Source organism: Colletotrichum costaricense, assembly GCF_030867565.1.
Source record: "Colletotrichum costaricense strain IMI 309622 chromosome Unknown Scaffold_8.1, whole genome shotgun sequence".
Lineage (NCBI taxonomy): Eukaryota > Fungi > Ascomycota > Sordariomycetes > Glomerellales > Glomerellaceae > Colletotrichum > Colletotrichum costaricense.
Window position 1 is genome coordinate 2,062,330 of NW_026848237.1, and position 25,757 is coordinate 2,088,086.

At 54.1% G+C, this 25,757-nt stretch overlaps 10 protein-coding genes across 10 annotated transcripts; 3 read left to right on the plus strand and 7 right to left on the minus strand.

Moving 5' to 3' along the window:
* Window positions 1-1,345: 1,345 nt before the first annotated feature.
* CCOS01_08706 (uncharacterized protein) lies at window positions 1,346-1,510 on the minus strand (the record flags this gene model as incomplete). The annotated part of the gene is made up of 1 exon (XM_060456867.1): window positions 1,346-1,510. One exon carries the CDS (start codon window positions 1,508-1,510, stop codon window positions 1,346-1,348), a length of 165 nt encoding a protein of 54 aa, XP_060313141.1.
* Window positions 1,511-2,483: 973 nt separating this feature from the next.
* On the plus strand, window positions 2,484-2,786 carry CCOS01_08707 (uncharacterized protein; the record flags this gene model as incomplete). The annotated part of the gene is made up of 1 exon (XM_060456868.1): window positions 2,484-2,786. One exon carries the CDS (start codon window positions 2,484-2,486, stop codon window positions 2,784-2,786), a length of 303 nt encoding a protein of 100 aa, XP_060313142.1.
* A 1,134-nt stretch (window positions 2,787-3,920) lies between these two features.
* CCOS01_08708 (uncharacterized protein) lies at window positions 3,921-5,034 on the plus strand (the record flags this gene model as incomplete). The annotated part of the gene is made up of 3 exons (XM_060456869.1): window positions 3,921-4,129; window positions 4,296-4,480; window positions 4,634-5,034. The coding sequence occupies 3 exons, from the start codon at window positions 3,921-3,923 to the stop codon at window positions 5,032-5,034; spliced, it is 795 nt and encodes a 264-aa protein (XP_060313143.1).
* A 1,498-nt stretch (window positions 5,035-6,532) lies between these two features.
* Window positions 6,533-7,987, minus strand: CCOS01_08709 (RluA family pseudouridine synthase; the record flags this gene model as incomplete). The annotated part of the gene is made up of 1 exon (XM_060456870.1): window positions 6,533-7,987. The coding sequence occupies one exon, from the start codon at window positions 7,985-7,987 to the stop codon at window positions 6,533-6,535; it is 1,455 nt and encodes a 484-aa protein (XP_060313144.1).
* Window positions 7,988-8,848: 861 nt separating this feature from the next.
* On the plus strand, window positions 8,849-9,720 carry CCOS01_08710 (thioesterase superfamily protein; the record flags this gene model as incomplete). The annotated part of the gene is made up of 3 exons (XM_060456871.1): window positions 8,849-8,922; window positions 9,265-9,315; window positions 9,372-9,720. The coding sequence occupies 3 exons, from the start codon at window positions 8,849-8,851 to the stop codon at window positions 9,718-9,720; spliced, it is 474 nt and encodes a 157-aa protein (XP_060313145.1).
* A 65-nt stretch (window positions 9,721-9,785) lies between these two features.
* CCOS01_08711 (oxidoreductase) lies at window positions 9,786-10,906 on the minus strand (the record flags this gene model as incomplete). The annotated part of the gene is made up of 2 exons (XM_060456872.1): window positions 9,786-10,772; window positions 10,847-10,906. 2 exons carry the CDS (start codon window positions 10,904-10,906, stop codon window positions 9,786-9,788), a joined length of 1,047 nt encoding a protein of 348 aa, XP_060313146.1.
* An 861-nt stretch (window positions 10,907-11,767) lies between these two features.
* On the minus strand, window positions 11,768-13,361 carry CCOS01_08712 (MATE efflux family protein; the record flags this gene model as incomplete). The annotated part of the gene is made up of 2 exons (XM_060456873.1): window positions 11,768-12,699; window positions 12,782-13,361. 2 exons carry the CDS (start codon window positions 13,359-13,361, stop codon window positions 11,768-11,770), a joined length of 1,512 nt encoding a protein of 503 aa, XP_060313147.1.
* A 3,513-nt stretch (window positions 13,362-16,874) lies between these two features.
* CCOS01_08713 (uncharacterized protein) lies at window positions 16,875-17,195 on the minus strand (the record flags this gene model as incomplete). The annotated part of the gene is made up of 1 exon (XM_060456874.1): window positions 16,875-17,195. The coding sequence occupies one exon, from the start codon at window positions 17,193-17,195 to the stop codon at window positions 16,875-16,877; it is 321 nt and encodes a 106-aa protein (XP_060313148.1).
* An 806-nt stretch (window positions 17,196-18,001) lies between these two features.
* CCOS01_08714 (uncharacterized protein) lies at window positions 18,002-21,262 on the minus strand (the record flags this gene model as incomplete). The annotated part of the gene is made up of 5 exons (XM_060456875.1): window positions 18,002-19,184; window positions 19,576-20,059; window positions 20,116-20,652; window positions 20,779-20,852; window positions 21,249-21,262. The coding sequence occupies 5 exons, from the start codon at window positions 21,260-21,262 to the stop codon at window positions 18,002-18,004; spliced, it is 2,292 nt and encodes a 763-aa protein (XP_060313149.1).
* A 2,314-nt stretch (window positions 21,263-23,576) lies between these two features.
* Window positions 23,577-25,587, minus strand: CCOS01_08715 (patatin-like phospholipase; the record flags this gene model as incomplete). Its single annotated transcript, XM_060456876.1, has 3 exons — window positions 23,577-24,786; window positions 24,863-25,418; window positions 25,521-25,587. 3 exons carry the CDS (start codon window positions 25,585-25,587, stop codon window positions 23,577-23,579), a joined length of 1,833 nt encoding a protein of 610 aa, XP_060313150.1.
* Between the last annotated feature and the right edge of the window lie 170 nt (window positions 25,588-25,757).

The following is a 25,757-nucleotide window of genomic DNA, read 5'->3' on the forward strand; positions in this document are numbered from 1 at the left end:
GAGGCAACAAGCTTCTTCAAGTTACTTTGAAGGTGTAACTAGTCGCCGCGGAAATCGAGCGAGGAATTGCTGCGAGCCAGATTCCGCCGCTGTGCCGGTATCCAGGCTGGGCAGCATTCTTCCCCCAAACCAAAGAACATTCGTTCGGTTAGGTTTTGGGTTTGTCTTTCCTCTGGTCCTCGTTGTGTCTGTCTGGAGACTGGAGAGAGAGAGAGAGAGAGTAGGTGTGAGAGCGAGCGAGAGTTGGGGCAGGGTAACGGGAAGGAAGTGCTCTCTCTCACAGATACTGTATCTGCAGGGGGAGATCCTCAAGCAGTAGCAGTCGATGTGGGTGGGCAACCTCCTGCCCCGTGATTGTGGCTCTTGCTGGCTCGAGTCCGACTCTCGATCTCAGCGAACGGGTTCCCGGTGGGGTTGCTTATCCGTACCGCAGGTAGGGAAACGTAAACGGGGTCAAAGGTAAGTAAGGCAAGCATAGAGTTGGGAAAAGGTTAGCTGCTGGGCTGGGTGAGGTGACGAAGGGCAAAGCCGGCAAGGAATGGGCAAAGCAAGGCAAGGCAAAGCCAGGGTTACGGGAAAGGAAAAGGTACCCAGGTGCCTTGTCGGATCCGTTGAAGTTGACAACCAAATCAAACTCCGACTCCTCCTCCCGCACTTGACCTTGTATGGTCTTGCGGATTGCCTTGCCCTGCCATGGCCCATAAACGCTGCTATACCCTCCCATGGGCCATGGCCCTGTCCTGTCCGCCTTATCCATAAATGCGTATGAGGAGGTGGGCTCGCTGAAGAAAGACGAGATAATCCCGTCTGGGCTTACATATTGCGTTGACCTGACGGCTCGGAACGGGGGGGCCTTGCAAAGCGGGTGACGAGTCCTGTTGAATACCAGCATCTACGAGGACGAACGAGGAACTCTGAAAAGCAACAGTCCCGTCCGGCTGATGCTCGGAATAGCCACACCCATGGCATGTCCATGGCGGCATGGCCTGTGTGTGGCCAGCCCATGGAACGCCCAGACCAAGAAAGGTGAGTTAATCTCCAATACCTATCTCGTTCAAATCCGTATTGTGTACTCCGTGTGCATTCGTAGAATTGAGGGGCGGAAAAAGACATGTCCAGATCCTCAGAGGCTGGAGTTTGGGGTGATCATGATGCGTGTTTGGTTTGACCTGTGGTTGACCTCAATCCCAGCCCGAACACCACCATCCGCGCGCAATGTCGTCCCATTCTACGAAAGGCTTAGGTTGAAGAAGACGAAGAGCCAGCCAGGCGTGCCAGTGCCAATATCAGTGCCGGTGCCAGTGCCAGGCCAGGCTGAGGCCAGTAGGGCCACACGGCATAAGCCTCAATTCTGCTCGAGGCTCAGCACTGCTGCACCGCTGCATTTGCTAACGCATGCCCAGCAGCCCATGGAAACCTTCGGCCAGCCTCCGATGACCGGGGGGTTTGCGATACAATGACGAAATGATGTTTTTTTATCCTCTCTTGCCGCGCCGACAGGCCTTGTCATCTTGGACTTCTCCGTAAGGGTTATCACCTACATACGAATGCTAGGAAGCACTCAAGGGCCAAGGCGTATCCGATCCGTACAGGGAAAGAGAGAGACAGAGAGAGCGAGAGTACTTCTGTATCTCTCGGACCCGGAAAGCACCAATGGGCAGCAGAGCGCAGAGGAGCGGCCGTGGGCGGGAAGTGCGCGCTCAGGGATGGTTTAGCAAAACACAATCGCATACACTGCCCATATGTGATGTGAGGGTGTGAGTGGTCGATGAAGTAGGTACGAAGAAGTGTGTGTATCCGAGAAGGGAATGGAGGAGGATGGACTCGCTCTCTCTGGGTATCGAATTGATTGTGGGCACACACACACACCGGTCGAACATTCGTATGCTACCTACTACACTCACTCTCGCTCATACAGACACACACACAAACACGCGCGCGCGCAATAGATGAGGAGAGGCATGTCAAGTTCCATTATGAGTTAACCGGGAAGTGAGTGAGGAACGAAAGGTGAAGTGTGAGGTGAGTGTGTGAGGATCAGGGGCCCGCCGCCGGTGAGGTCAGTCGGGGCCCAGAGGTAAACTGTGGGAAAAGGTGGAGAGATACCTGACGATAGGTGAAAGGGGTGGTACGTATCCACTACGCGAGAAATAAACTTTACGCTAAAGCCAGATCTGTCGTAGCTTGGTGGGCGCCGATACGCGGCCCAGCAGCGACCGCAACAGCCCAGTTAGAAGGTCAGCATCGAGGGAGAGACAGCGTAGAAAAGTGGTCTGTTACTGGATACCTAAGTCCTAAGGTACACCATTATCGACCGGGGAGAGCAAGAGCACTGAACAGCGCTGAACAGCACCTCACCCTCGAACTTGAGGCCCCTCTTTCTCTCTCTTCCTCTTCCTCTTGCTCTGTTTCTGGCACTCTGTGAGAGACTGCGACCAGCAGGCTGCTGCTGCTGCTGCTGCTTTCATCTCGTGCTCCAAAACATGGTACTGGGGAAACTTCGTCGTCGGTACGTACCCGGCTACCATGAACCATCTCTACCTACCTTACAATGCCTGGGCCAAGCACCATGCAAGTTGCACGGAAACCTGCTCCCACTTCGCTGCTCCGGCGGCGGCCAGCCCGACCGGTACCTTGTCCCCTCCACTACATCCAACCGTAACACGCTTGTCTCTTTTAAGAGAGGGTCGTCTTGCGGCCTGCCATGGGGCCATAGGCCATGGCTTGTGTCGTCGGCCGACTTTGGGGGGGATGGGGGGAAGAGCTGCGTGGTGTGCGGGCAGTAAGATTGGCGTATCCGTACCGATAGGCAGACCGCACTTACCTTGCGAAAAGAACCGAGAAACTCTACGGAGTAACTAGCCATCTCTATATTTTCGCATTCGAAGCGACGAGCAGCAATAGCCAATTTGGGCAGTTCGCAAGATTTGGCACCATGTGGACAAGAGGCTCCAGAGTAAAGAAAAAACACAAATGCCCGCCGCCGTCGGCCCTTCTCACTCAAAGGGCGCGATACAAAGTGGTGTCATAGAACCTCGAGGGGTCTCCTACCTAGTAACTGTAGCAGAAACCGTTTGCCAAATGGAGTATTCCGGTGCGGAAACCCTACCTAATCTCACCTAGTTCACCTCCACTGGCACAACATCCTCCGTCCGTCCAGACGTACGCAGTACACACTACCTACACAGTAGAGAGGTTGGAGCCACTGGCGTATCGATCGCTAGTGCATTGCGTCGCCCCTTTGGAGAGGAAAAACCCAAAAAAAGAGGGAGCCTTGGGTCTATCTTCTGAGGCCTTCTAGCACCTCCATTGCATAGCCATTAGAATCCATACCTAAGACGAGAATTGCGACCTGACGGCGGCGGCGGCGGTTTCGAATGGCGTGTTCGGGCCTAACGAGCAAGAGAGACAGAGACATTCTAGCTCGCCGACCAGAAACATTGAATACCAACCGCCCTGTGCCATCAGTGCCGGATCCATTGTCAGGAACTTATCGGCTCACCCGCTTCACATTCGTCGTCCGTCTTGTCTGGCGACATTTCTAGCTTTCGGTGAGCCACGCCGCGATGACATTTCATCCAACGGCCAAGACGGTCTTTGCAGCTAGCACGTCCGAAGATCGGATCCAAACTGTACCTGGCCTAGATTTCACGACGGCTCTCCAGCCTCGTCGCCCAAAGGTCCCCAGGGCCTCCCATTTGAGCCCCGATCGGTTCCGTTGGACACATGCCCACTATCGAACGGCTTCCTCGGATTCCGTCGTGGGTAGGCCACGCGAAATTGAGATATTCTTGTCTTTTCACCGCTTTCGAATTGGCTGGCTTGGAGAGATGGAATTGGGCATGAGCAAGAGAGCGGCGACGGCGCGCGCACACACACACGCACACACGCGGGTACATACACCTCCATGTTGCGACTGAATGGCGGCGTCCATCATGGTCGTTCCAATCATCGGACCTGGTTCCGGTCGCCCAATCCCACAGGATGCCGCTACTGAACTGCCGTTGTCAATCTTTTTCCCCGATTGCTATATTCCGCCTTTCGGAATGCAGGCTCATGAAGGTTGGCGCATACGGCACCCCTGGTCACAATTTGTCTACAAGTCGCAGTCTCTTGCCATTGAACGTTAGTAGATGTGAGCCCAGCAACAGCACCACGGCCGGCCGACCGACCGTACAAGGCCAAAAATTTGGGGGTGTTTGTCTTCTCCCTTGTTGCCGAGTCTTATGTCGGCATCCTGTCTCACTTTTTCAGCTTCGCGGCACGCCCTTCTGACCGAGCCAACTTTGATTCAGCGCGGTCAGCGTCTTATTCGCAGAAACATTCGCTCTCGCGGTGCGGCGTGTTGACCTCCGCCAGATAGGTACGGTATGCACAATCGGCCGAATGCCTGTCCTTGGCTGCCTGCCCAGCGAACCCGAGATCGCCGCTGTCAACGCGTCCTGTACCGGATTTCGCAGGTGTCTGCAACTTTGCGTAGGTGTGTGTGTATGCGTGTCTATGTTGCTTCTCGTCCATTGTTTCTTCTTTGCTTTTTTTCCCTGGTCTTTTCTTATTCTGTGGTGCGCCTCCTCCTGCTTCGGTGTGTAGGAGAACTCTCGGGTTGCGGTGTGAGAACTTGAGATGCGCACAGGTACTGAAGGGCAATGCGCCGGCATTCTCTCTGACATGCGTGGCGGGCTTCTCGAAGGTCCATGGAACTCTTCTGTCTGGGTTCTGCATTGCATCGGGCGGTCGCATTTTTCTTCTAGCCTCTCGTCGTTCCAGGGTCATGTCCGAGGACACCACCATCGCGATGAGTCTGGCGCATCGTCGAAGAGGCGAGAAGGGAAAACGAAGCATGGGCTGTCGCCGAGCTGGATTGCGATTCACAGGGTTTCCAGGCTGGCGGGATTGTGGCGTTTCGGGGGGGGGGGGGGGCTCCTTCCCCTTTTCGAGAATGGGAAGTCTGCTGATGTGTCTGAGGTTGATCTGTTGGTTCTCATCTCCCCGCGCCCAAAAAGTCTCACTCTACCTGCCAACTGGGTTCAGTGATGAGTACTTTGTAGATGTTTCCAGCTGTCAATTAGTTCTTGTGTTCCCCCAATCGCGGGGCAAAAGACCCGTCTGGCTCTGGCGGCCCTCCCTCGTTGTTCCTTCTTCTCCCTGAGGTGGCCCTGCCACATTTGCTTCTCATTCTTCCCCAGCCTGATCGTCCGGCGTCGTGAATTCCAGCAGTTTGGTCGTACAAGGCGTCTCGTGCCGGCCTCCCGAAGCTGTTCGCATTTTTGTTCATGAGATGTGGTTGCTTGCGAGTTATGTCATAGGCGTTCGGTTGTTGGTTGATGAGGGGGTTCGGACACGGCGAAAGGCGTCGAGAACGTCAACAAAGCAAAGAGGGTATCCGGAATCAGCGATTTTATGAGTTATTTCGGGGTGGGCTTAGCAATGCCGGCCCGGGGGTGATGAACCCCTGATGAATGCCGTCTCGTCGGCGCAATATCCAGTTCGGACCTCTGTTATGTCAATTCTGACTCAGAAAGCCAGCCGTTGTATGTTTCGTTTCCTCTGTGAGTTCCTTCGGGAGGATACCTGTTAGACCAATGAGGCCGGAATCCCCAAAAGAAGAAAAAACAGGGCCTGCAGCAGACCCTGCTTGTAAGACCCGGCGCTGTGCCTGGCATGCGCCGGGCACCCTTCCCTCATCCTCGAAAGCCTCGAAGCTCCAGCTGGTTAGGGTGTCGGGGTGTTAGGGCAGGGCGGGCCAGCTGAGAGCAATGGGGGGAGGAGTGAGAGTGAGAAGGAGGGGGGAAGGGGAGGGGGAGAGCGGTCAGGCGGTGGGAAACGGCGGAAATCTCTCCGGATTCTGAGAACGAGGTACCGGAACTGCTGAGGTACCTCGACCAGGTCCAGTACTCCAGCGCCTCCTTGACCCAAATCCAGGCGATACACGCGCTAGCAGCCTAATGACGACCGCTTTTTTCTTCCGAATCAACCAATCACTGGCTCAACCGGTGCTTTGCGGATCTCGCTCCGTAGTGCACCACAGTACAAGTGCCAGGGCCAGTGACTTGGCATTTCCGGGCTTATGGTCTGAGTGTGGTGTCGGCTGCGGGAGAGACAGTGAGACTCCAGAGACCCTGGACAAGTGCGAATCCTTCAGACTGGGACTGTCAGCGGTCATTCCGTCGCGTACGGAATTTCCGTACAGAATTTCCGTACAGAATTTCCGTACAACTACCAGCAATGGACATCATGTACATCATCGCGCATCTAGAACCTTGTATGTCTCTGACGAAAGAAAATTGATATTGAGCCATGTTTGGCGATGTTCCTGTACAATGCAGTAGGAGTGCACGTATGCTCAAGCAGAGCTCTCTATTCGTAGCTGTATCTGTTGTTGCGAAAGAAAGAAAAAACTGGTCGTAAATGCCTCGACCCGGGGTATCGAATCGTCCCAAATCCAACAGAGAACTCGATCAGTGGAGTCAATCAATCGGCCCGTCCGGGACCGTGGTAAATGCTGTTATGTTTGTTCTCGCCGTACATATTCTCAGGCGACACTTTCAGGGTCTGCCTCTGCCGCTGGGTCTGCGTCTGGTACTGCCCCCACCAGCTCTTCGAGTCCTCCGACCTCCGTTGGTCCGTTAATGCCGTCCGGAGGAAGGGCCCACGCGGGCATCGGACTGGTGTAGCTCCAAGCCCCTCCGGCATCTTCGTAACGGAGGCTGTGAAGCCAGAGCGAAAGCTCGTGCTCGCCGGGGTCTGTGTAGAGCGGCGTATCGCAAACGTCGCAAAGCTCTCCTGACAGCTTTTCAGCCCTTCTCTTCTGGTACAGGTCCACCAGTTCGTCGTGATAGGCCACGGCGTCGGCGATATCTTGTTTGCCCATCCTTTCTAGGCGTGACATGATGTCTTCGTCCGTATTCTCGACTGCATCCGAGTCGTTGCATCCCAAGTTAATTCCCCAAACTCTTTGGTTGGCATACAAGGGGTCGTTCTCAATGGGATGCCCAACAAATTGCAGATGCACGCGGATCTGATGTGTTCTGCCAGTCAAGGGCAGGCAGCGAACGATTGAGTAGCCCTCTTTCTTGATCCAAGGCCGGCGTTCCTCGTCCGCAAGTCGTTCCGCACTCTTTGGCTCAGCTGCCTCCGAGTCATTCAGAGTGTCCGGCGGGTAGTAGGCCAGACGTTTGAAGACGGTACGGGCCGACTTTCCGTTGGCTCGCACGCGGTTGAGGCCTAGTCGCGGGGATATTTGGAGGATAGGCTGATCGCAGACAATTTCGCCATCAGGAAACTTTCCAGCAACGCGCGCCAAATATTCTTTGCGGACCGTATGAGCTCTAATTTGAGCAGTGAGCTTCACTGCTGCCTGTGGTGTCTTGGCGACGAAAAGAATTCCACTGGTGAGGCGGTCCAGGCGATGGCACGGGTAGGGCAGGAAATGCTCGCCTCGCTCAGACTTCATGATCTCGATAAGTGTGTTGTACTTGTATCTACCAGCAGGGTGTACCGGTACGCCGGATGGCTTATTGACAACGATCATCTCGTCATCTTCATGAATGACACGAATCGGCTCGCCTGTGACAGGGGGCTCATGGCGATGAATTGTGTGATTCACAAGGTCTCCATTCTTGACCAGATGATCCGGGCCGACTGCCTTTCCGTTGACAACGATGGCTCCGGTTTCCATGGCATACCGGTAGTACTCTAGGGTGCGGTCCCTGAATTCATCCTCAAAAATGTCGATCAGCTTCCGACCGCGCCAGCGTTGCTTGGCCCAGGTGTGGTAGGTAAAGTGATAAGGAGCAACTCTACGGAGACCGTCCTCGAAGAAGTAAGGCCGAGGCCACATGTCGCCGGTAGGCGTTGTCAAGACTTCAGGCAGCTCATTGGAAGCTTCAGACGGTTGGGCATCCGGTAGCTTGGCTGGTTCAGCAGCGGGAGCAGCAGCCGACGGCGGGGCCGCAGCCGACGTCGGTGCCATTTGATCAGAAGCCATGGCAGGCATAAGAGATTCCCGTCGGAATGGCAGCCTTGCCAAGGACCAAACTGAACGCAAGAGGGTAGCCAGGATTGATCAGGTAGTCAAGTTGTGAGGCGTGGTGTGCGATGGTGTAACAATAAGTGGCGTATTGTGGAACTGTGCGAAACTTCGACTAGTCGTAAGTAAGTAGTGTTTGAGAAAGTCGCTTGCTACTTGCCTCGAGGAACCTGGATATCATCTACTGCTAACAAACTTTGCATCTGTAGTGAAAGGTATCTCGAAAGAGTCACAAATTCTTGGCGGTCAGGCATGGCAGAACTTTGCTGGAGTTGGATTTCTGGTGGGCGAGATCGGGAAAGGTGGATTAGCAGAAGCGTGATTGGTCACTGGAAAGGCCTTGTGTAGTTACATAATCTCAGCTAGAGCCTACCATTTTCCGGCTCAGGTAATCAGCACCCCGGGGCAGGTATTCCGGCTCTGAACCAAATAGGTCTGCCGACATTGGTGATTGGCTCCTGTTAAGTTGACGGCAACATGACATTCTGCCTCGGCTCAGCTAGGAACTCTACTGTGCTGCAAGTCAACTGCGGCAATCAAAAGTCTCAACAGTTTCTCCACAACTCTTAGTGGGAACCTACGAAGGCTTCTTCATCGAAAGGTTTAAAGTCACGAGCTGAACCACAACTCAATCGAGAAAAGTGCCGATAAGGCAATGCGCGTTTACCAGTGACGTCTGACTGAGCATCCTCCATCTCTTGTCCCTCCCTTGTGTTTCTGAGCCAATACTACCCCAGCAAGGGCCAGTACCTTCGGCATCACCGCCTACAACGTGCTCCAAATATCCGATCTCTCTCCATCATCTCACAAAGCACCGCCATGGCCAGCAACAAGCAGTTAAAGCAGCGTCGAAGGGGGGACTACGGGTACATCCTAGACTACCGGACACGATGGTGAGTTTACCTCCATCCCGCCATGGTTATCACAAGCTGTTATTGCGGCTTCCCTTTCTACCTACTCCTCGGTGCCTTTCATCCTCCCTGCTATACCTCAAAACGGAGGGACCGAGCCCATTCCTCGCAAAGCTTCAAGGGGGGGCTTGTCCGTCCTGCAAGCGGACGCCCTCCCTCCTATCCTTTCTTTCGCCAACCTCTCACGCCTGTGGTGCAAAGGCGAGGGCGCTCTTCGCAGCGTATCAGCAGCCGTCCATTTTCTCATCATTATCATCCCCTCACACTTCGCTTTCATTCGTCTGCGCTTTTGCTGCTTGGGCAGAGATTGACAAGGTTTCTTAGGGCCGATAATGATATGTATCAGCACATGAACAATAGCGTCTACAACTTCCTGTATGCTTCTGTCGATCAAGCTAATGTCCGCGCGGCGTCCAGCTAAGAAACTGCAGATACGACTCCGTGGTCAACGCCTACCTGATCGAGCACTGCGGCCTATCTCCCTTACGTTCTGATCAGTACGGCCTTGTCGTACACTCACACAGCGACTACTTTGCTTCGATTGCGTACCCCGCAGTCGCTCAATTAGCGCTGCGAGTGAACAAGTTGGGGAAGTCAAGCGTCACCTACGAAATTGCCTTGTTTGAAAAGGGAGTGGACGAGGTGAGAGCAGTCGGGGAGTTTACCCACGTCTTTGTCGAGAGATCTACCGGTCGTCCAACCGCATCCGGAATGGAGGACGAAATGCGGAGGGGTCTACAGCGACTTCTGATGGTGGATGGTAGGGGAAACAAGCTCTAAATTGAACTCTATCACCCACCCACTTGTACCATGGAGCTTATCTCCTAACAAATTCCTCTACCAGTTTACAGCTGCAAGCTCAGCTTTTGGATTGCGCCATCCTGCTCACCACTCGTGAAGATCTTCTCGAGGAACTCCAAGTCCGCCAGCGCCTCCTCAGCTGATTGCAGGGGGTTGGGTGTCCCAGCAGCCAAACCTTCAGCCCAGGCCTTGACCTCCTCCTTTACACCACTCGTCTGTTCAAAATGAGTTGTTGTTGCCTCGCCGTCAAAGGGCCTGACGGTGAGATCGTGACTCGACAAGGTCACACTGCCGTTCTCGCCCGCCACGTGGAAGTCGAAGGCACTCAGGGTTGAGCCAACACTGACGGCGAAGGAACCAGTGGCGCCCTGCTTGGTCTTGACGACGGCATTAATGGTGTCAATGGGCGGCAGGTGCTCCCGGGTCAAGTCCGAGAAGGCGGCAACCGAGGCCGGCGCCGCGTCCTTGCCGAGCAGAAGGCGAAGGGCGGCGGCGAAGTGGACGCCGCCGTCGAGGAGGAATCCACCCTGGTAGTCGGGCTTCTTGCGCCACGCAGTCTCAATGTATTTGCCGCCCAGTTTCACGAAGAAGAAGACCCTCACGTTGAAGCCGATAACTTTGCCCAGCTTCCGCACCTCGTCTCTTGCCGTAGTGTACCGGGGCTGGAAGCGGTAGTTCTCGGCCACGGCGAAGGTCACGCCCTTTTCAGCGGACACCTTTTCATAGTACTTAATCAGCTCCTGCGCACGAGCAATGTCTGCGGCGATAGGCTTCTCGGCTAAGACGTGCTTTCCTGCAGCGAGAGCTTGCTTAATGTAATCGGGCTGGTTCAGGATGGGCAGGGCTAAGATGAGAGCCTGGATATCATCACGGGCCAAGAGATCTTTGAAGGACTTGCCCTCGCCCGCGTCGTCAGAGTACAGGTCAGGTGAAGCTGACTTGGTGACGAGCTTAGCCGTGTCCTGGGCGGACTTGAGAGAGCGAGAGAATATGGCCTTCAGGGTGAGGTTGTCGTTTGCTTCCACAGCAGGCTGTTTGGACAGTCAGTGACCACGAGACCCGCGGCTTCCGCGGACGGGCAATATCAGCTAGGTAGTCGCCTTACCAAATGCTCTTCCTTGGCAAAGATGCCTCCTCCAACAATGGCTACTCCGATGGGGGCCATGGTTTCTCAGATATATCGTTCAAGATTAGATGCGAGCCGTGCGGAAGGCCTGAGTCAAGCAACTGTAAGGCAAGGTGTATATAAATAGAAAAGTACAAGATAACCTTCCAAACTGAGGTGAAGGGAAGAGGTAGAGAGAGAGAGAGAGAGAGAGAGAGAGAGAGAGAGAGAGAGGGATAAGGATCCAAATGATTTATTTGTTCCAATTGAGTTGGACGGTCTTCCAGGCAATTCGTTATTTGTCCATGAAGGCGTGTTGTGCAGTAGCCAGGCACGCAAGCAATGCCATCATCAGCTTTCTCCTCCAATGCCTGGGGAGCTTCGTGATGGTAGTGGGGTTTTGTTGGCGGGATCGGAGAGCCCTGTGGCACAACCGTCTCTCAGCAAATTGATGGAGATGATGAGACACTATCTAAGGCTCGAGGAGAACACGGCCGGTTCTGTTAGCATATTAATCACACAACACCCCGCTCGGGAGTGAGAGCCTTACTCTTTTGGGAAAGTATAGCAGTTGAGTAGTTGGGGACCTGAGTTCCTGCCAAACGCCCTGCACCGGAAGGTACAGACGGGAATGATCTTTTGATGAGGTCGGATGAATCCAATGGAAGGCAGGCACCCAATACAGATGATGCTACAGTTTGGGTGTTTCCAAGTATCATGTGCGGTAGGTGTGATTTTTACGAGGAAAGAGTCTACTGGCTAGGTACTCAAAGAACTGCTCGTGATCATAAATACATAAATCATCTCATACAACTTGGCTACGCATGTTTGCTCATATAACTCATCTCCTGATTTGCTTCCTTCCTGCCGCATTCCGGATCTGCATCCCCGGTTTTCGGCTCCGCTTAACTACCGTTCTTTTCATACCGTACCGGAGACGGTGCTTTCTGATTCAGCCTCGTCGTCGCTGCTACTGTCGTCCAGTCGGTCGATGGCTCGTTGGCACTCCTTCTCCCACTTACTCAATCCAACAATGACCCATTCCAACGCCCCGACCAGATACAATGCAACACATTGTCCGACCCACAAGCCGGCGAGACCCCAGCCATGAAAGGCGAGGTAGATGCCGGCGGGGAGAGCTCCACCGTAGTAGCTGACGAGGTTCACCACAGCCCCGACCCACTGACGGCCCATGCCTCGAAGGGCACCACCACACGATCCGTTCAGGCCGTCTGCTATCTGGAAGAGTGCGACGTACGGCATCACTTCGCCAACGAGCTGCACCACCCGCTCGTCGTCATTAAAGATCTTGCCAAACACATCCTTCGTCGCCATAAGCATAGTAAGAACCACACTTCCGAGTATCACGGACAAGATTGCTGCCGAGTGTGCTGCTATCGCCGCGTCCCGAGGCCGCTGCGCTCCCAGCAGATTTCCTAGTCTTGCCGATGCTGCTACCCCAAGACCGAAGGGAATGGTGTTGATAATTTGGTCCGCCGTCATGATGACAGACTGGGCCGCCAACGGAATAGTGCCAAGTCTCCCGGCAGCCAGGGCCACAATCTCGAAGGCCCACCACTCAGTGCCAACATGAACGACTCCAAGAAGTGCAAGCTTGGAAAAGGGCCCAATATTTCTGATGGCTCTCCGAAGCTCCAGACCACCCCAGCATTCCTTGCCGCGGACAAAGACTGCATAGGCAACTAGAAGGAGAAACGATACCCAGTACGAGATGCCTGTGGCCAAGGGAGCACCGTACAAGCCGAGGCCGAAAGTGTGGATGAACAAATAGTTGAGCCCGGCGTTCATCGGAGATGTAATTAACAGCACATACGTGCCTGGGCGGTAAATCGCTGTCACATTTACGTCAGTGCCGTCGTCTATTTCCCTCCGTCCTTGACTTTCTCGAGGTGACACTGAGGGGCCCTGACTTACCTTGGGCCTGCAAATACTTCTTCATGGCCTCGAACCACACGTATCCCAACCCGCCCGGGATCAGGCATCGCAAAAACGCCGAGCTTTGCACGCAGATGAACTCTTCTTGGCCCAACGCCCGGAACACCGGTTCGGAAAACCACCAGAGCACTGCCACCACAGCATAAAATGCCGACAAGACAAGGATGCCTCTCTGCAAAAGGATGCCCAAGTCGTGCTTGTTCGAAGATCCCGTGAAGCTACTCGACGCAAGAGTGTCGAGCGCCGTCGTGCCACCGAGGGCAATGAGCCAAGCTGTCGCCATGGCGAACATGTAGCTGAAGGCTGCGGTGGCGAGTGCTTCCGGGCTCAGTCTGCCAACAATAAGAACGCTGATGGTTTGCAGGCTGTTCTGCAGCGTGTACGCCAGGATAATCGGCACAGCGGCTTTGGCCAGCAAGAGTATTTCGGCCAGCCATAGCCGGACTGCGTGGGGTTCTTCCGACTTGACCGCCGGGGGCTTCGGTAGCAATGCCGTAGTCTCGGACCGGGAAGACATGGAGGGCGGGCCCAGTGTGTCGGCCGAGGACGTGTCCGACATTGTGGTTCTTACTCGGATTGCGACCGCTTTCTATCAAGCTCGATGTCACTCCGGAAGCGGTGGTTGTGGAAAGTCCACCCGACTGTCCAAACCGATTTCCGGATGTCGATAGGAGTGACTGCAAACGCGAGTCAAGGGACGAAGCAGATGAGACAATCCGAGGCTAGTTGTGCACCCATGCACCAACGTGTTTGCTGGCGAATTTCGAAAAACTTAAGGGAGGGAGCGAAGGTTCAGACGATCAGATGTCAAACAATAAAACGAAAAGGACAGCGGGAAACGGCTCAGCATTGTATACGGCATTTTTCAAAACTCCATCTTGCGACCCCTCCCCATCCCATGCTGGTATCGAAAGTTCAGACACAAGATAGCTGACAAGAGCTATTTGCCACGCGCAATTGGGCCAAGTTTGTAACTCCAACGACGGACAATTGACTTTGCTCACCTCTCGCGAGGCATGCCTGGTTCTCATCGCGCGGGGAGAACCCCTCAATCGATGGGCAAAGATTGGACAGCGATTAGTCTGCATTTCGGCCGACATGAATTTCTTTCCACGCTTGCGAGGGTCTACGTGGGCGAGAAGGACGTTAGACAGCGGACCGTTGACTCTGAGTGGCTGCATCGATTATCGCACGGCAACTGGCCCATCCGAACTGACGCAATGGATGAGGTCGGATTTCTCGAAGGAGCAAGCGGCTTACATGGTGCGCAGTTGCTGCGACTCTGCCCTACTTATTGTCTGGGAACGCGGCGGCCACCTTGATGAGATACCAAGAGATTCGGTAGCCCAATCTGCCAGAAATGCGAATCGTGCATACCAAGTACACTGCATTCTTCAGCGCGCTAAGCCAAGAAGAGGAGCCGAAGCTCAACCAATGCAGATTCTCTTATCTCGCGTCTTATCCGTGGACCGAGGACAGCAACGGCTTACCTAAGGAACAATGGCTTAAGGCACTGGTAGTTAGTTTGGCAGTCTGGTACCGGCACCGGCCCTGGCAACGACGGGCAAGGTTGGCAAAGGCTTCGGTGAACATGCAGCGGGAAACGGCCGACACCGGTATCGGGTCCAGCTTTGCCGGCCGAGTGGAGGTAAGGGGGGCAGATGAAAAAAAAAAAAGAATAATAAAAAAGGGCTGATGGGAAGAGGGGGGGGCGTTGTCTTATCGGCAAGTCGCATTGCTTCCAATCTACGAGTATGTCGTACGGGATATCATCGCTTCACGCCAGCACTGACTGGTTCCCTAGGCACTTTGCTGTGCTGGAGGACTTGTCGAGGTCAGAGCGTGCAAGTACCCATTGGAGCCATCTCAATTCACGCCCATCTCAAGATCTTCGCCGCAGCGAAAGACCGGCGGCCGACCTCATGACCGACGAGACTGTGGGCATGAGAGGAGCAAGGGGGAAAACAAATCTTCAACTTGCATTGGTACAATACGAGAGTGGACATGGAACAAATGGAGCAGCCCCAGAAGACACTCTAGAAGAACCTTGGTCCAAAAGAGGGAAAAATCGAGACCATCTTCAGAGTATCAAAGCGCAATGGTCAACCGCCAGGCGAGTTCGACAAACTCGGGTAGAGGCACGAGAGCACCAGGGTCAATGGTCAAGGATTGATGGGCGCCACCATCTTGGACTAACATTGACATTCTCGCACAGAGTATCAACGACGATCAAGCTTTAGACACGGAAACTTCTTGAAAACAGCCGGAATAGTCTTAGCTACTGAAATAGAAGCTATCCAGCATAGCTGTAACGACGGTTGCGGCCAATGGACGGCACGCGCACGACTAACGGGACTCGATGCCATGTGCTTTTCATGAGTCGAACTGGCCAGGGACAACGGCTTAATCTCATGCAACACGAGGCGACTTGAGTTGACTTCAACTTTAGATTTGAGCCAACCTGATTTCATATCGTCACTACTGCATTAATTGAGTCGAGCAAATGGCGAATGCGGCAACGGACTCAGGTTCAGCGATGGACAGACCGGATACTTCGTACGGGATACATTCGAATGCCTTGCTTGGTGCAAGGTCGAGTCCTCTTTTCACAGAACGCATAACGGCGTCATACAGATCTCATGGTTACGGGTGAGAACCAACGCATTCTGCAGGGCCAAAGTTAAAGTCTAAATAGACGAACCCCGTCCCCTGCCCGGTCAGCGCCCGCGAAGCCCGTCAAGTCAGCCCGCCCGCCCACTGAGCGACATTGAGAGGGTGCCATTTTCTCATCGCATCTTGGACGGCAATCACACGAGGAAGATTCCCTACCACCGCGGTGGCCGCAAGGTACAGATCAGAAGTTCAGCACGCCAAAGAAAAACGGAGTCTGATCTGACACAGGACGTGGCAGCCTTCTTCGAGTACCTTCATCCATTCTTTGATTGGGAAAGGAATTCATTCGAAACACGCCGTGGAACGTGGCTCTAAACTCTAAACCTTTCGTCGGGGAACCCTTTCGCCCGCCCCCCTTCTACTGCTGCCTACGTCCGTGACTGGGCTTCGAACAAAGTGAACACGGCCTGTTCCCCTTCGACCAACGTTGGACATTGCAAGGTACCGGATGCAATGTCTGTACCTGTGTTCTCCAGTGTACGGATACATTGCGACAACTCTTCTTTCTCAGTCTCTTCCGCACCACCTTGGTGAGCAGACGTCGTATAGTCACCCCTACGCACCATATCCGTGAGGAACCACTTCCTTCACTTTGCTCTTCCTTGCTCGTGGGACATCGCATTACATACACCACCTGACGCAGTGCAGCTACATGGCACGATTGCTTCCAGAGTTCCACACCACATGTTTTTCTCGCTCTCTTTCGCTCTTTTTGCCTTTGCATCCTTGATATTCACCCTTCGCTGTTCCTACGATCTGCATAGTATTTCCCATCATACACCCTCCTCCTCACCTCCTCTTGCTGTTTTCCCGTTGTTGAAGCTTCCATATGCGTCAAATCGAACTCGGGCTCTCCTGGCAGAGAATCATTTTGGCGGACGTTCGGGATCGACACCGCCAATGCCTCTAGGCTGTCTCCTGCGGATATCTCCTGAACTCTTTTTTGGCTTCAGAGTTTTGACGTCACCTCCGGACGACGGAAGAGGAAACAGAACTGCGGGTGCGGAAATTCCGCTAGAACGGTTACACTTCAGCATCCAACCGTCAGAAGGACCCAGCCCAGCCCAGCCGCTGCCCCGGCACAAGGTGCGGATGCTACGTATGGACGGGTTCGGGAGTGCTTCCTCTCCACTTGCCAACCACCGTCCCGAATCCGCCAGTCAGACGGAGGATGCGTGTCTCACTTCCGCATACGGGGCTTGTGATATCCGTGGTTGAACTGGAGTTTGCCATCCATTCTTCCGTTCTACCGTTTGTCGGTCAGCCAGAACCGGCCCTTTGCAGTACCGATACCACTTCAGACGCAGGTAGGCAACCTCGCTTCGACAGATAGCGTATCCGTACGAGCGTATCGTTTCCCGGGGAAGCGGTCGAACGGGAAATAGGGCGTACAAACGGTTTAGGGTTCTTCAGTGCAGCTTCTGGCACGTCCACGTGGCTTCCGGCAAAGTGAACGGACAACCGCCCGGCATCGCACTTCTCTGCGACTTCTCGCTTTCAGCATGGTCGCCCGTTTCATGAGGGCCTCGAACGCTGCCCATCCCGGCCGTGGCGAGTTACATGTTGCCGTCAAAAACGTGGGCAGCGTTGTATCAACCACAAGAGTGTCAGGAAAGAAATAGTCTGCTGGGCGCCCGCTGCTGGGACGGTTCCGCAAACTGGAACACAATACACACCCTGCTATGGGGGAGAGGAGCAGCAAGAGGAGGGGACTTTGCATCGTCACCCACTCTTTAGAGTTCGAGGCCGCAGCATTACAGCAGGCCAGCCTCTCCCCCAGTACCCTCCCTCATTCCCACCCTCTCGATGCTCGCGCGTCTTAATCCTGGTCTTTCGTCGAACTCTGCCAGCGGAAGGTGCAAGCGCTTTCCCCAGGAGTAATTTCGGAAGTCGGATCGTAGGGATTATTGATGGGCATTTGGAAATGACGACGTTAAGGCCCGGGTACGAAGTTGCTGTTTCTTGCACAATTGTCGTGATGCCAAAAATCACCTCCCATGTACCCTGCCATATATCAAGGCCACCCCCGGGCAGTTGCCCTGTCCATAAGCCTTTTCCCCCCTGTCTATTCTTTTTTCCTCTCCCAATGCTACCTTTATGCAGTAGCTCCCAGCAGCAAGCTGACCCCTGAGAAGAGACCGCTGCGCTACGGTGTTGCCGCCGGCAGCGTCGCCTTCTTCATCACCTCGTGGCAAGTTGAAGTCTTGCAAATCCCAGAAATGGATGGCCCGAGAATTGCAGGCTTGCTGTTGTTGTTGTTGTCGCAGACGTTACGCTCAAGGGACGTCATTCTCGACGCAGAACGCAGTAATCTGCTTTTGCCAGTGGCCCCGTCCTTCACACCTCCATGATGGATCCATGATGGAGGAAAATATTTTCCCTCGTTGTCGGGTTTCGTGACCTGCAATATGCGGCCGTGGACCGACGTGTCCAGCAATATCCATGACTTTGCGGGAACGGGGACTCTCCACTACAGAGGAGGAGTCTCTTCAGCAATCGTCGAGTGTTTCTTGGCCACACACCCACTCACCGCTCTTCGCGCCCGGAGCGCCGTCCTCCTCTTGCTGGATGCCGCTCCATCCCTCTCCTCCTCTCCTCCTCCCTCTCCTCCCTCTCCTCCTGCTCTCCCATGTCTTGGCCCTCGAGCCAATGCTGCAGCCGCATGCCGGTCGACGCGGCACCCATAGCCATTGCCCAGTTTTCCACTCCGAGGGTGAGGGTGCTAATCGTCAACATATTTTTCACAAAGCGCGCATGCGGCGTCCGGTGGCATGCCGGCGCGATAGCCAGCATTATCCAGTGAAATATGCCCACCGTGTCGTTCCATGTCGACAGGGGTACACGCCATGTCGTCGTCCAGATCTGCAGAAATTCTGATTCCGTGCATGTCCCGCTCAGCGGCGTCCGGGTCATGACGGCCCGCGTGTAGAGTAACGCTGTCATTCGGATAACCTGGTACATGAAGTCCGGACTCTGCTGGTGGTGGTATGCGGATCGAGGACTCGTCGGAGAATCGCTAGCGTCTCGGGTATGTGACTTGGTTGACGACCATTCGGATGTCGTGGAGTCGGAATTCGGGCCCGAAGGTGATCGGCCCGGCCCAACGGAGCCAGGTCCGGCGGCCGTACCTGTGCTGGGCACACTCTCACTCCGTATGGATTCTCTATCGAACGCGGCGGAATAATTGCTTGTTGGTGGCGAATTCGTTCGAGTCGGGGGATCTGAGGACAGACTTTGGCGATGTCCAGGTATGGTTGAGTGAAGACTGCTGATATGTTCATACATGTACTTCCCCATCGCTTGGGCCTTCAGCGAGGCTGGGTTTGTCGTTGCTGATGTCGTCGATTCATCATATATCGCGTCGACGACGCTTAGAAGGTACTTCACATTGTCGAGTATCGAGGCCGTCGCCGGGTGGATGCGCAGACTCGTGGCGCAATCGGAGAAAGACGGGAGTGATCCGCTGCACGGTAGATGTGTCACCATGGGCGATAGATTCGCCATGCGGAGGGGGACGTCCTTTATAGGGTCGACGAAGGCGTACGGTTTCGCCAAGACCCGACGTGCTGAATTTGCCGCTCCTCCTGATGTCGCTGGACCCGTCGACCCTTTGCATCCGCTTCCTCCGCCTTTACGGTCGTCGTCCGAAGGCGACAGAGTCAGTAGCAGTGGGCTGTTTTCGTGGGCGAGGGATATGGAGACATCGTGACTGTGCATATGAGTCAGTTCATCGGGAAGGTAAAGACGAGCCAGGCGTGCATATCGTTTGTTGGAAGAGGATCCGTTCGCGAGTCAAACGAGTCAAGAGTCAAGGCCTAGAGCGAAAATAAGACCAGAGAGGGTCGGACGGACAAATGGAAACATGGTAAATAAGGCGGAAGATACTGCGTACGAGAAAAATGTCGGAAAAGCAAAATAAAGGACGCAATAACAATGCGGGAAGTAAAATATACAAAACGTCCAGACACGCGAATAAATGAGTAGCAATCATGAGTACACGACAAAGGCAGATATCAACCGTCAAAGGTATAATCAAAAGACTCAACAAGGTCAATCCAGAGAATATGTAGAAATCAGAACAACAGAAAAGGTTTACGCACACGATAGCATTTTTCGCCAAGAGGCCGTCCATGCCGAGCTGATTGAAGCCACCGCGCACTCTGATCATATCTCGCAAGCCCATGAGGTGGTACCTTAGGTCCTGTTCCGATTCGCCCCAGTACCATTCAGCCACGGTGAGCTGAATGACGCCGGCGATGGCCGCATCTCCGGGCTTTTGAAATACCGGTGTGGTTAAACTGTTTGCGTCTGTTGCGGTCAGCGCGGTGGTGTTTGGCACCATGCTCTTACTGCTGTCCGTGGTCAGGTTTTCGTTGAGCATAGCGATGGCTTGGCCTTTGTAAGTCCGCAGGACATCTGTCCGTACATCCCCAGTCTCGTGGAGGAAGCAGGCTGAGGTATAGAGAATGATCCGCATCACTAGGGGATCTTGAAGGCAGAAGGGGGAGTAATGACGTATAAAAGGATTGTTGGGGCTCGGGTCGCCGTTGATAGAGGCTTTGAAACGGGAGAGAACTGCGATGTCTGTACTCGCATATCAGTATCATGTCTTTGGCAGATCAGGGGCTGTGTCCACTTACACAGTCTAAGTAATTTCTTGTTCAAGGGGCTCTGGTCCACAGGTAAAAGTGCTATTTGCTCGTCTATACCGCTGGCTGGTCGCTCCGGGAATTGTACCCTAGACTCTGCTGGATGTGACCAAGATCCAGGACTCTGTCCATGCTGCGGAGTGTCGTCGTCGTTATGGGCTGTTTCAAAGTTGTCGAAAATCAACTTTGGGACTGCTAGTCGATGTGACAAGACTTGCTGCGATGCTTGGAAGATATCGACATCTAGTATACTACGATCGGGGTTGGCTAATGGAAGCCACGAGACTGACGGTGGAAGACATTCTGTATCGCTGTTGAGGAGCTCTGCCTCTGATCGTTGTACTCTAAGCGTAGATTGGTATGTTGCCGGTTCCGAGCCTGGGCTTGGATGTGACGTCGAAATACCTGGTACAGCCCAACCAGCGATAGAAGGACTCCCGAGCGGTCTTGTTGACTGAGACGCTTGTATCAGGGGAGAGCTTACTCCTGGTAGTGTTGAAAGAAGGGGACCACGACCTCCCGCCCTTGCTGGTGTCAAGAAGGTAGAAGTTCCCGGTATGCGACTGCTGTGGGATTAGATCATGTAAAAGATTGTGATAGCAGCCGTAGATCTGGCAGGAGGGAACGGGGACGAGTGCGGAACTTCAGACTTACTTGCCCACGCGGTACTCGCATATTGGTTGAGGAAAACGACGGAGGCAGTTGCTACATGGCTGACCTTGGTCACACTGTATCAGAATTAGTCTTAGGGTCCTTGGATATGAGGGCCCGAGACGAAGCAAAGACGCTTCTTTGCATATCTCGTGAGCGATCAGCCAACACTTGATACCGACATTCAGTGTACACAGCGAAAGGAAAGAAGGCTGAAGTAGTAGGTGTACGTGCCTTCTGCTTCCTCCGTCTGCACTCCCCGCAGGACGTTGTCGTCCTCTCGGCGCGTGCTGCGTTCCGTGACGCCCGCTGCTGCTGCGAGCCTTCGGACATCGTCTGAAAATGGCACGAAGGCGGCGGAGGCGGCGGCTGCTTCTACTGCTACTGCTCCCCCCTTTCGTCTTCCGCAGAGCATCCGTTTCTGAGATACCTGTTTTTTTGTTCCACCTTTCCTGCAGATCGGCGGCGGCGACGCGGTATCGAACATGACGTGACTTTGGACCCGAGAATCTGGTTGAAATGTTTCTGGTAAGGCTGACTTATAAACAAATCGGAGAAAAGAGCAATAGGACATTGTCGAAGCCAGATCAAGTGAGAAAGGAGGCTTTGTCTGAGCTGCAGCTCGTCGGGTTTTGACACATTTGGTCTAGCGTCATGAGGATAGCTTCCGTGGATCGAGCTGGGCTGAGGAAAAGCCACAAACCAGCCCTCTGTTTCTTTCTTGGGGTTTGGTTGATGTGCACTAGCTTCCTCGCTAGTGCGAGAGCCCAAACCCAGGAAGCGGTATCTTGATGGTTCGAGGTTGTGCTCGCTGGAGAGAGAGAGAGAGAGAGAGAGGGAAGGGGGGGCGTACATGGGCCAGTCGGTTCCATGGAATTTCCGTGGGAGACAGCTGATGTATCGATGTCGACACATCGGATCGAGCCTGGTGAGATCCGGTCTGGACACATGGAGACTGTGAGTAGTTGTTGTGCAAAAAGATATGCCCCGCTCAACACTTCCCATCGCTGCCGCGAATATCTCTTGACCGCGTTCAATAATTGCGATAGATGCTACCGGATAATCAAACCACAGGGCAGCAGTTATCCTATCAGCCATACGCTGACTTCAGAAACGGCGTAAATCATGAAGCACAAGCCCCATCGCTGGCGGCTTGTCGTGCTTGAGCCTTGTCAAAAAGAGGCTGGACACTTGTCCCTGTAATACCATACCACTTGGGAGATGGAGTCGATGCGGCACTGTGACGTCAAGTTCGAGGATGGAATTAGCCGGCGAAACAGAGCGATAGGCTCAGACAGTCTTTCCAACGGCCCGCTTTCGGCGAAGCCCGAGTTGGACTCTCATGTTCGAGAATGCGGACCCAAAGAGCAGCCGATGGTTCGCCAGTGTGCGAAAAACGGTTGAGTAAGTTCGACGTGCCGGACTTTTTGACAAACATACGCGGAAGCCTTCTCCATGCTGGGGAATGTGACGCCCACATTGTGACGAAACGATGCAGCCGCAATCAAGCAAGTGCGCTAGCACAAAACATGTGTGTCCTAATTCGGACAGCTGAAGTGAGTCCACGATGCGTAGCTTCTGCCCAATCTCATGGATTGAGAGACCTCAAACTTAATCGACGTCGCCAAAGGAACGAACTGCTCAGCTACAGCAGGAGCCAAGAAGGGCTAGGCCAGGCTTCCCACTAAGGCAGAGCTAGCGCCCTTGGGAACCTCCGTTATTCAGCGAGGTGCCCTGTGGAATTCGTCAGCCCTGTCCGTGGCGCACCGAAAAAGCAAGAAGTGAGGGATGATTTTCTGTAAAACGTGTTCATAGAGACATGGCTTCGTAAAACGTGCCTATAGAAGCCCGCTGCCGGCCCCCAAATGTCTCGGTTGGGCTAGTTGAGGTAGCATTCCTGAAGGCTTCCCAATGCTTCGAAAAACTCCATCTCGTGTCGGTTCTTACTTTGGTCTGTAATGCGAACCGTGGGTTAGGGGGGCAGGGAGGAACGAGACGAACATCAATGAGACATTGGCATGCCCCTCGTGGCTGTTCACATTTGCTTTGACAAAGTCGGTACGGCGCCACGGGCGGCGAGCCTGGAAAAAGCCTCGTTGGCTAGCTGAATGTGGTGCGTACGCCATTATACTTAGATGAGGTGGAATAAGGTAGGTAGTAGATTCGAAGCTGTGTCGACGGCTGTAGCTTCATTCTCGAGCCCAAATATTGAGCTTTTGGTCTGTCAGAGTCCGCAGCGAAATTTCCAACAGAATTGAAGTTCCAATATACCAAAAACGAATCGAGGTGACTAAATCAGGCGGAAATACAATGGGAGTAAGGACGTTTTGGCAAGCTCAGGGGAACGTGCCTTTTAAGCTTAAGGCCGGTTCGCGATCAGCAGGGCCCACTCCGCCGTGACGTAGTGACCCACTAGCTGACCGAGTTCTCGGGTTCTCGCCACCGCCCGGAAAGCGGGAAGGTCCCGGGCTTGGAAGTAGTCGCTCCTTTGCTGCACTGAGAAATTAGTAGGCACTTTGAGTGAGATGTCTAAGCGCGAGGAAATATCATTATTTCATTAAAATGGCCGCGTGCTATTCCACCACTGCACATGGCCAGTAGAATCGCATGCGTTGGAATGGTATCTGACCTAAAACCCCCCAAAACCTGATTCGTTTTCCGAAAAGAACTCCCTTTTGCTGTGTGCTCTTGAAGAAACAGAGCCTCATAAACCAGCATGATATCCACTTCCCTGATGGTATTACTGCGCTCCAAGTGCTCTCACGTGGAGAAATGGGGTATCCAATCGATCTTTCCATCCTTTACCTCCCGCGGTAATCCGGTTTTCTAGCCATATTCACTGGTGGAGGCTCGTCATCCACTGGATAGGGTAGGGGCGACGAGCCAACAGGACGACGGCCTCCGGCTGCCTGATGTTCCGGGAGTGGTGTCTTGGGAGGCAGCGGTGGTGGAATACGCTGTGGCTGTTGTGATTGCTGGACCGGACCGTTATTGTAAGGCTGGTTCTGCCATCGTGGATGTTCATCCGGGCTCATGATAGCAATCTTATCAGCGCCTGCTGCGTAGCGATACTGCGCTGGGGTGGGCGCAGTGACAACAAGTCTATCAATCTCATCGTCCTTCGCCGGGGGTAGGGGCCGTTGCTCGGGCCGTGGTGACGACGATGGTTGCAGCCGTTCGCCGGAACTTCTTGGTGAAGGACTCATTGGTGAGGGAATGTGCAAGTGCTCAGAGCCAGATTCGTAAGACTGACGGCTGGGCGGTGTGTTGTGTGGCGGCCACGATGTAGGAATCTCGGCTGGCAATTCTACCGCAAACGACATTGGCTCAGTCGTCTCCGAATTTGACTTGACCAGTTCAGGGACTTCTGGTAGGCGTGAGAACCTGATGTTCGCTTTGTGAATCTTGGCCATCTTCGCAGAAGCACCTTGAATCATTTTCTGCTCGACCTCCCGCCTCAGGTATTGCCGTGTGCTCGTACTGATTTCGGCCAGGCGATGCCATTCGTTCATACCAAACTCGCCGACGCCAACCTCCACATTAAGACGGTAGTAGTTTTCGACGTTGACGTTCCGCTTCAATAAGTGCTCTTTCCTCATTTGCTCGTGGATAGCCTCACATCCCTCAATCTTGGAGATAAGCTTCCGGCGAGCTTCCGCAAACTCTCCCAGGAAACCTTCGTACCACATCTGGGAGTTTGCATCACTTCCTTTGGGCCGTCTGCCGGTACCAACGCTGAGAAACACGCCGACTTCGCGACCCGGCCATTCGTTGACTACGGCTTCGTCAAGAGCCTCGGGAGAAGGGTTGAAGGTGCCGCCACCGTCATCGTGAAAAACGGACTGCCCGATTTGAATGGGCTTGAAGGCTAGGCCGATCGCACATGTCGCTCGTCCAGCCTGCCAGATCTTGCAGTCGAACTCTGGCGGAGGCTCTCTTCTCGAATCGTAGGATCGCAGTACGGCGGCGGGGTTGCCCTTGCGGGAACCTTTGTACATTGCCAAGACGGCGCTGAAGGGAAATGTCAGTTCAAAGCGCGTTGCTACGTGCCTGGCAGAGTACCGGCAGTCAGTAGGTAAAGACGTACGTTTTAGTCCTGTTCTCCCTTGCGTCGTAAAGTCTCGCGTTTGGGTCACCGTACCGCGAGTTGAAGGCAGGGCGTGCCATCTGAGCCTGGGGGCTACGTGCGCTGAAGCTGACAGTGCTGGCGTTGCTTGCATGCCTCCGGGGATTTGAGGTGTTGTAGCCGCTGAGAGGGCTGAGAACATCGTTCTCGGTGCCGTCATTGCCCTCTTTTTGATACACTGTGTGCTCCCTCACAGCCTCCTTGATAGCCTCCTCAAGCTTGGAGGCCTTGAAGAGGGTCGAGCGGTAGGGAATGCCGGCGATAGTTTTGTCGGTTTCGAAGACCATGCGCGTCAACCTAACGTAAAGTTCCTTGCACTGCTCTAGATCAAGGCGCAGTCGACCGAGCATCAGGGCTATAAGACCGCCGGTACCGGTTCCTACGATGAGGTCGAAATGATCGCAAGGCCGAGGGATTTCGTTTCGCCGCGGGGCTCTCCCCTCGATCTCGACAAAGGTACGGTGCATAAGTTCTTGGAGAATGATAAACATGGAGTAACCACGGACTCCTCCGCCATCTGTCATAGGCATGTTAGCATGAGCGCTTCCGGGCCAGTTTCGCGGGTTTTGCGCGCGATTTGGGGGTCGCGAAAGTGGCCGGTCTGCTTCACTTTGCTTACCTAGAGACAGAATGCGTAGGGGAGGGCCCTTTGTGGTGTCCCTCCTCCTGACCCCATTGGAGTCCATGATCTGGGCAAGCTCTCGTGGGTAAGCTGGCTTGGTCGCGATCCACCGGGCTTCTTGATATTGGTGTGGGGTATCGGTTGTCGTTGAGAAATGTCTATTGGCAGTCGCAAAATGGTTGGTTTTTCGCAGAGGGTTTGTTGTTTTCTGCGAGATGCGAAAATTAGGAATTT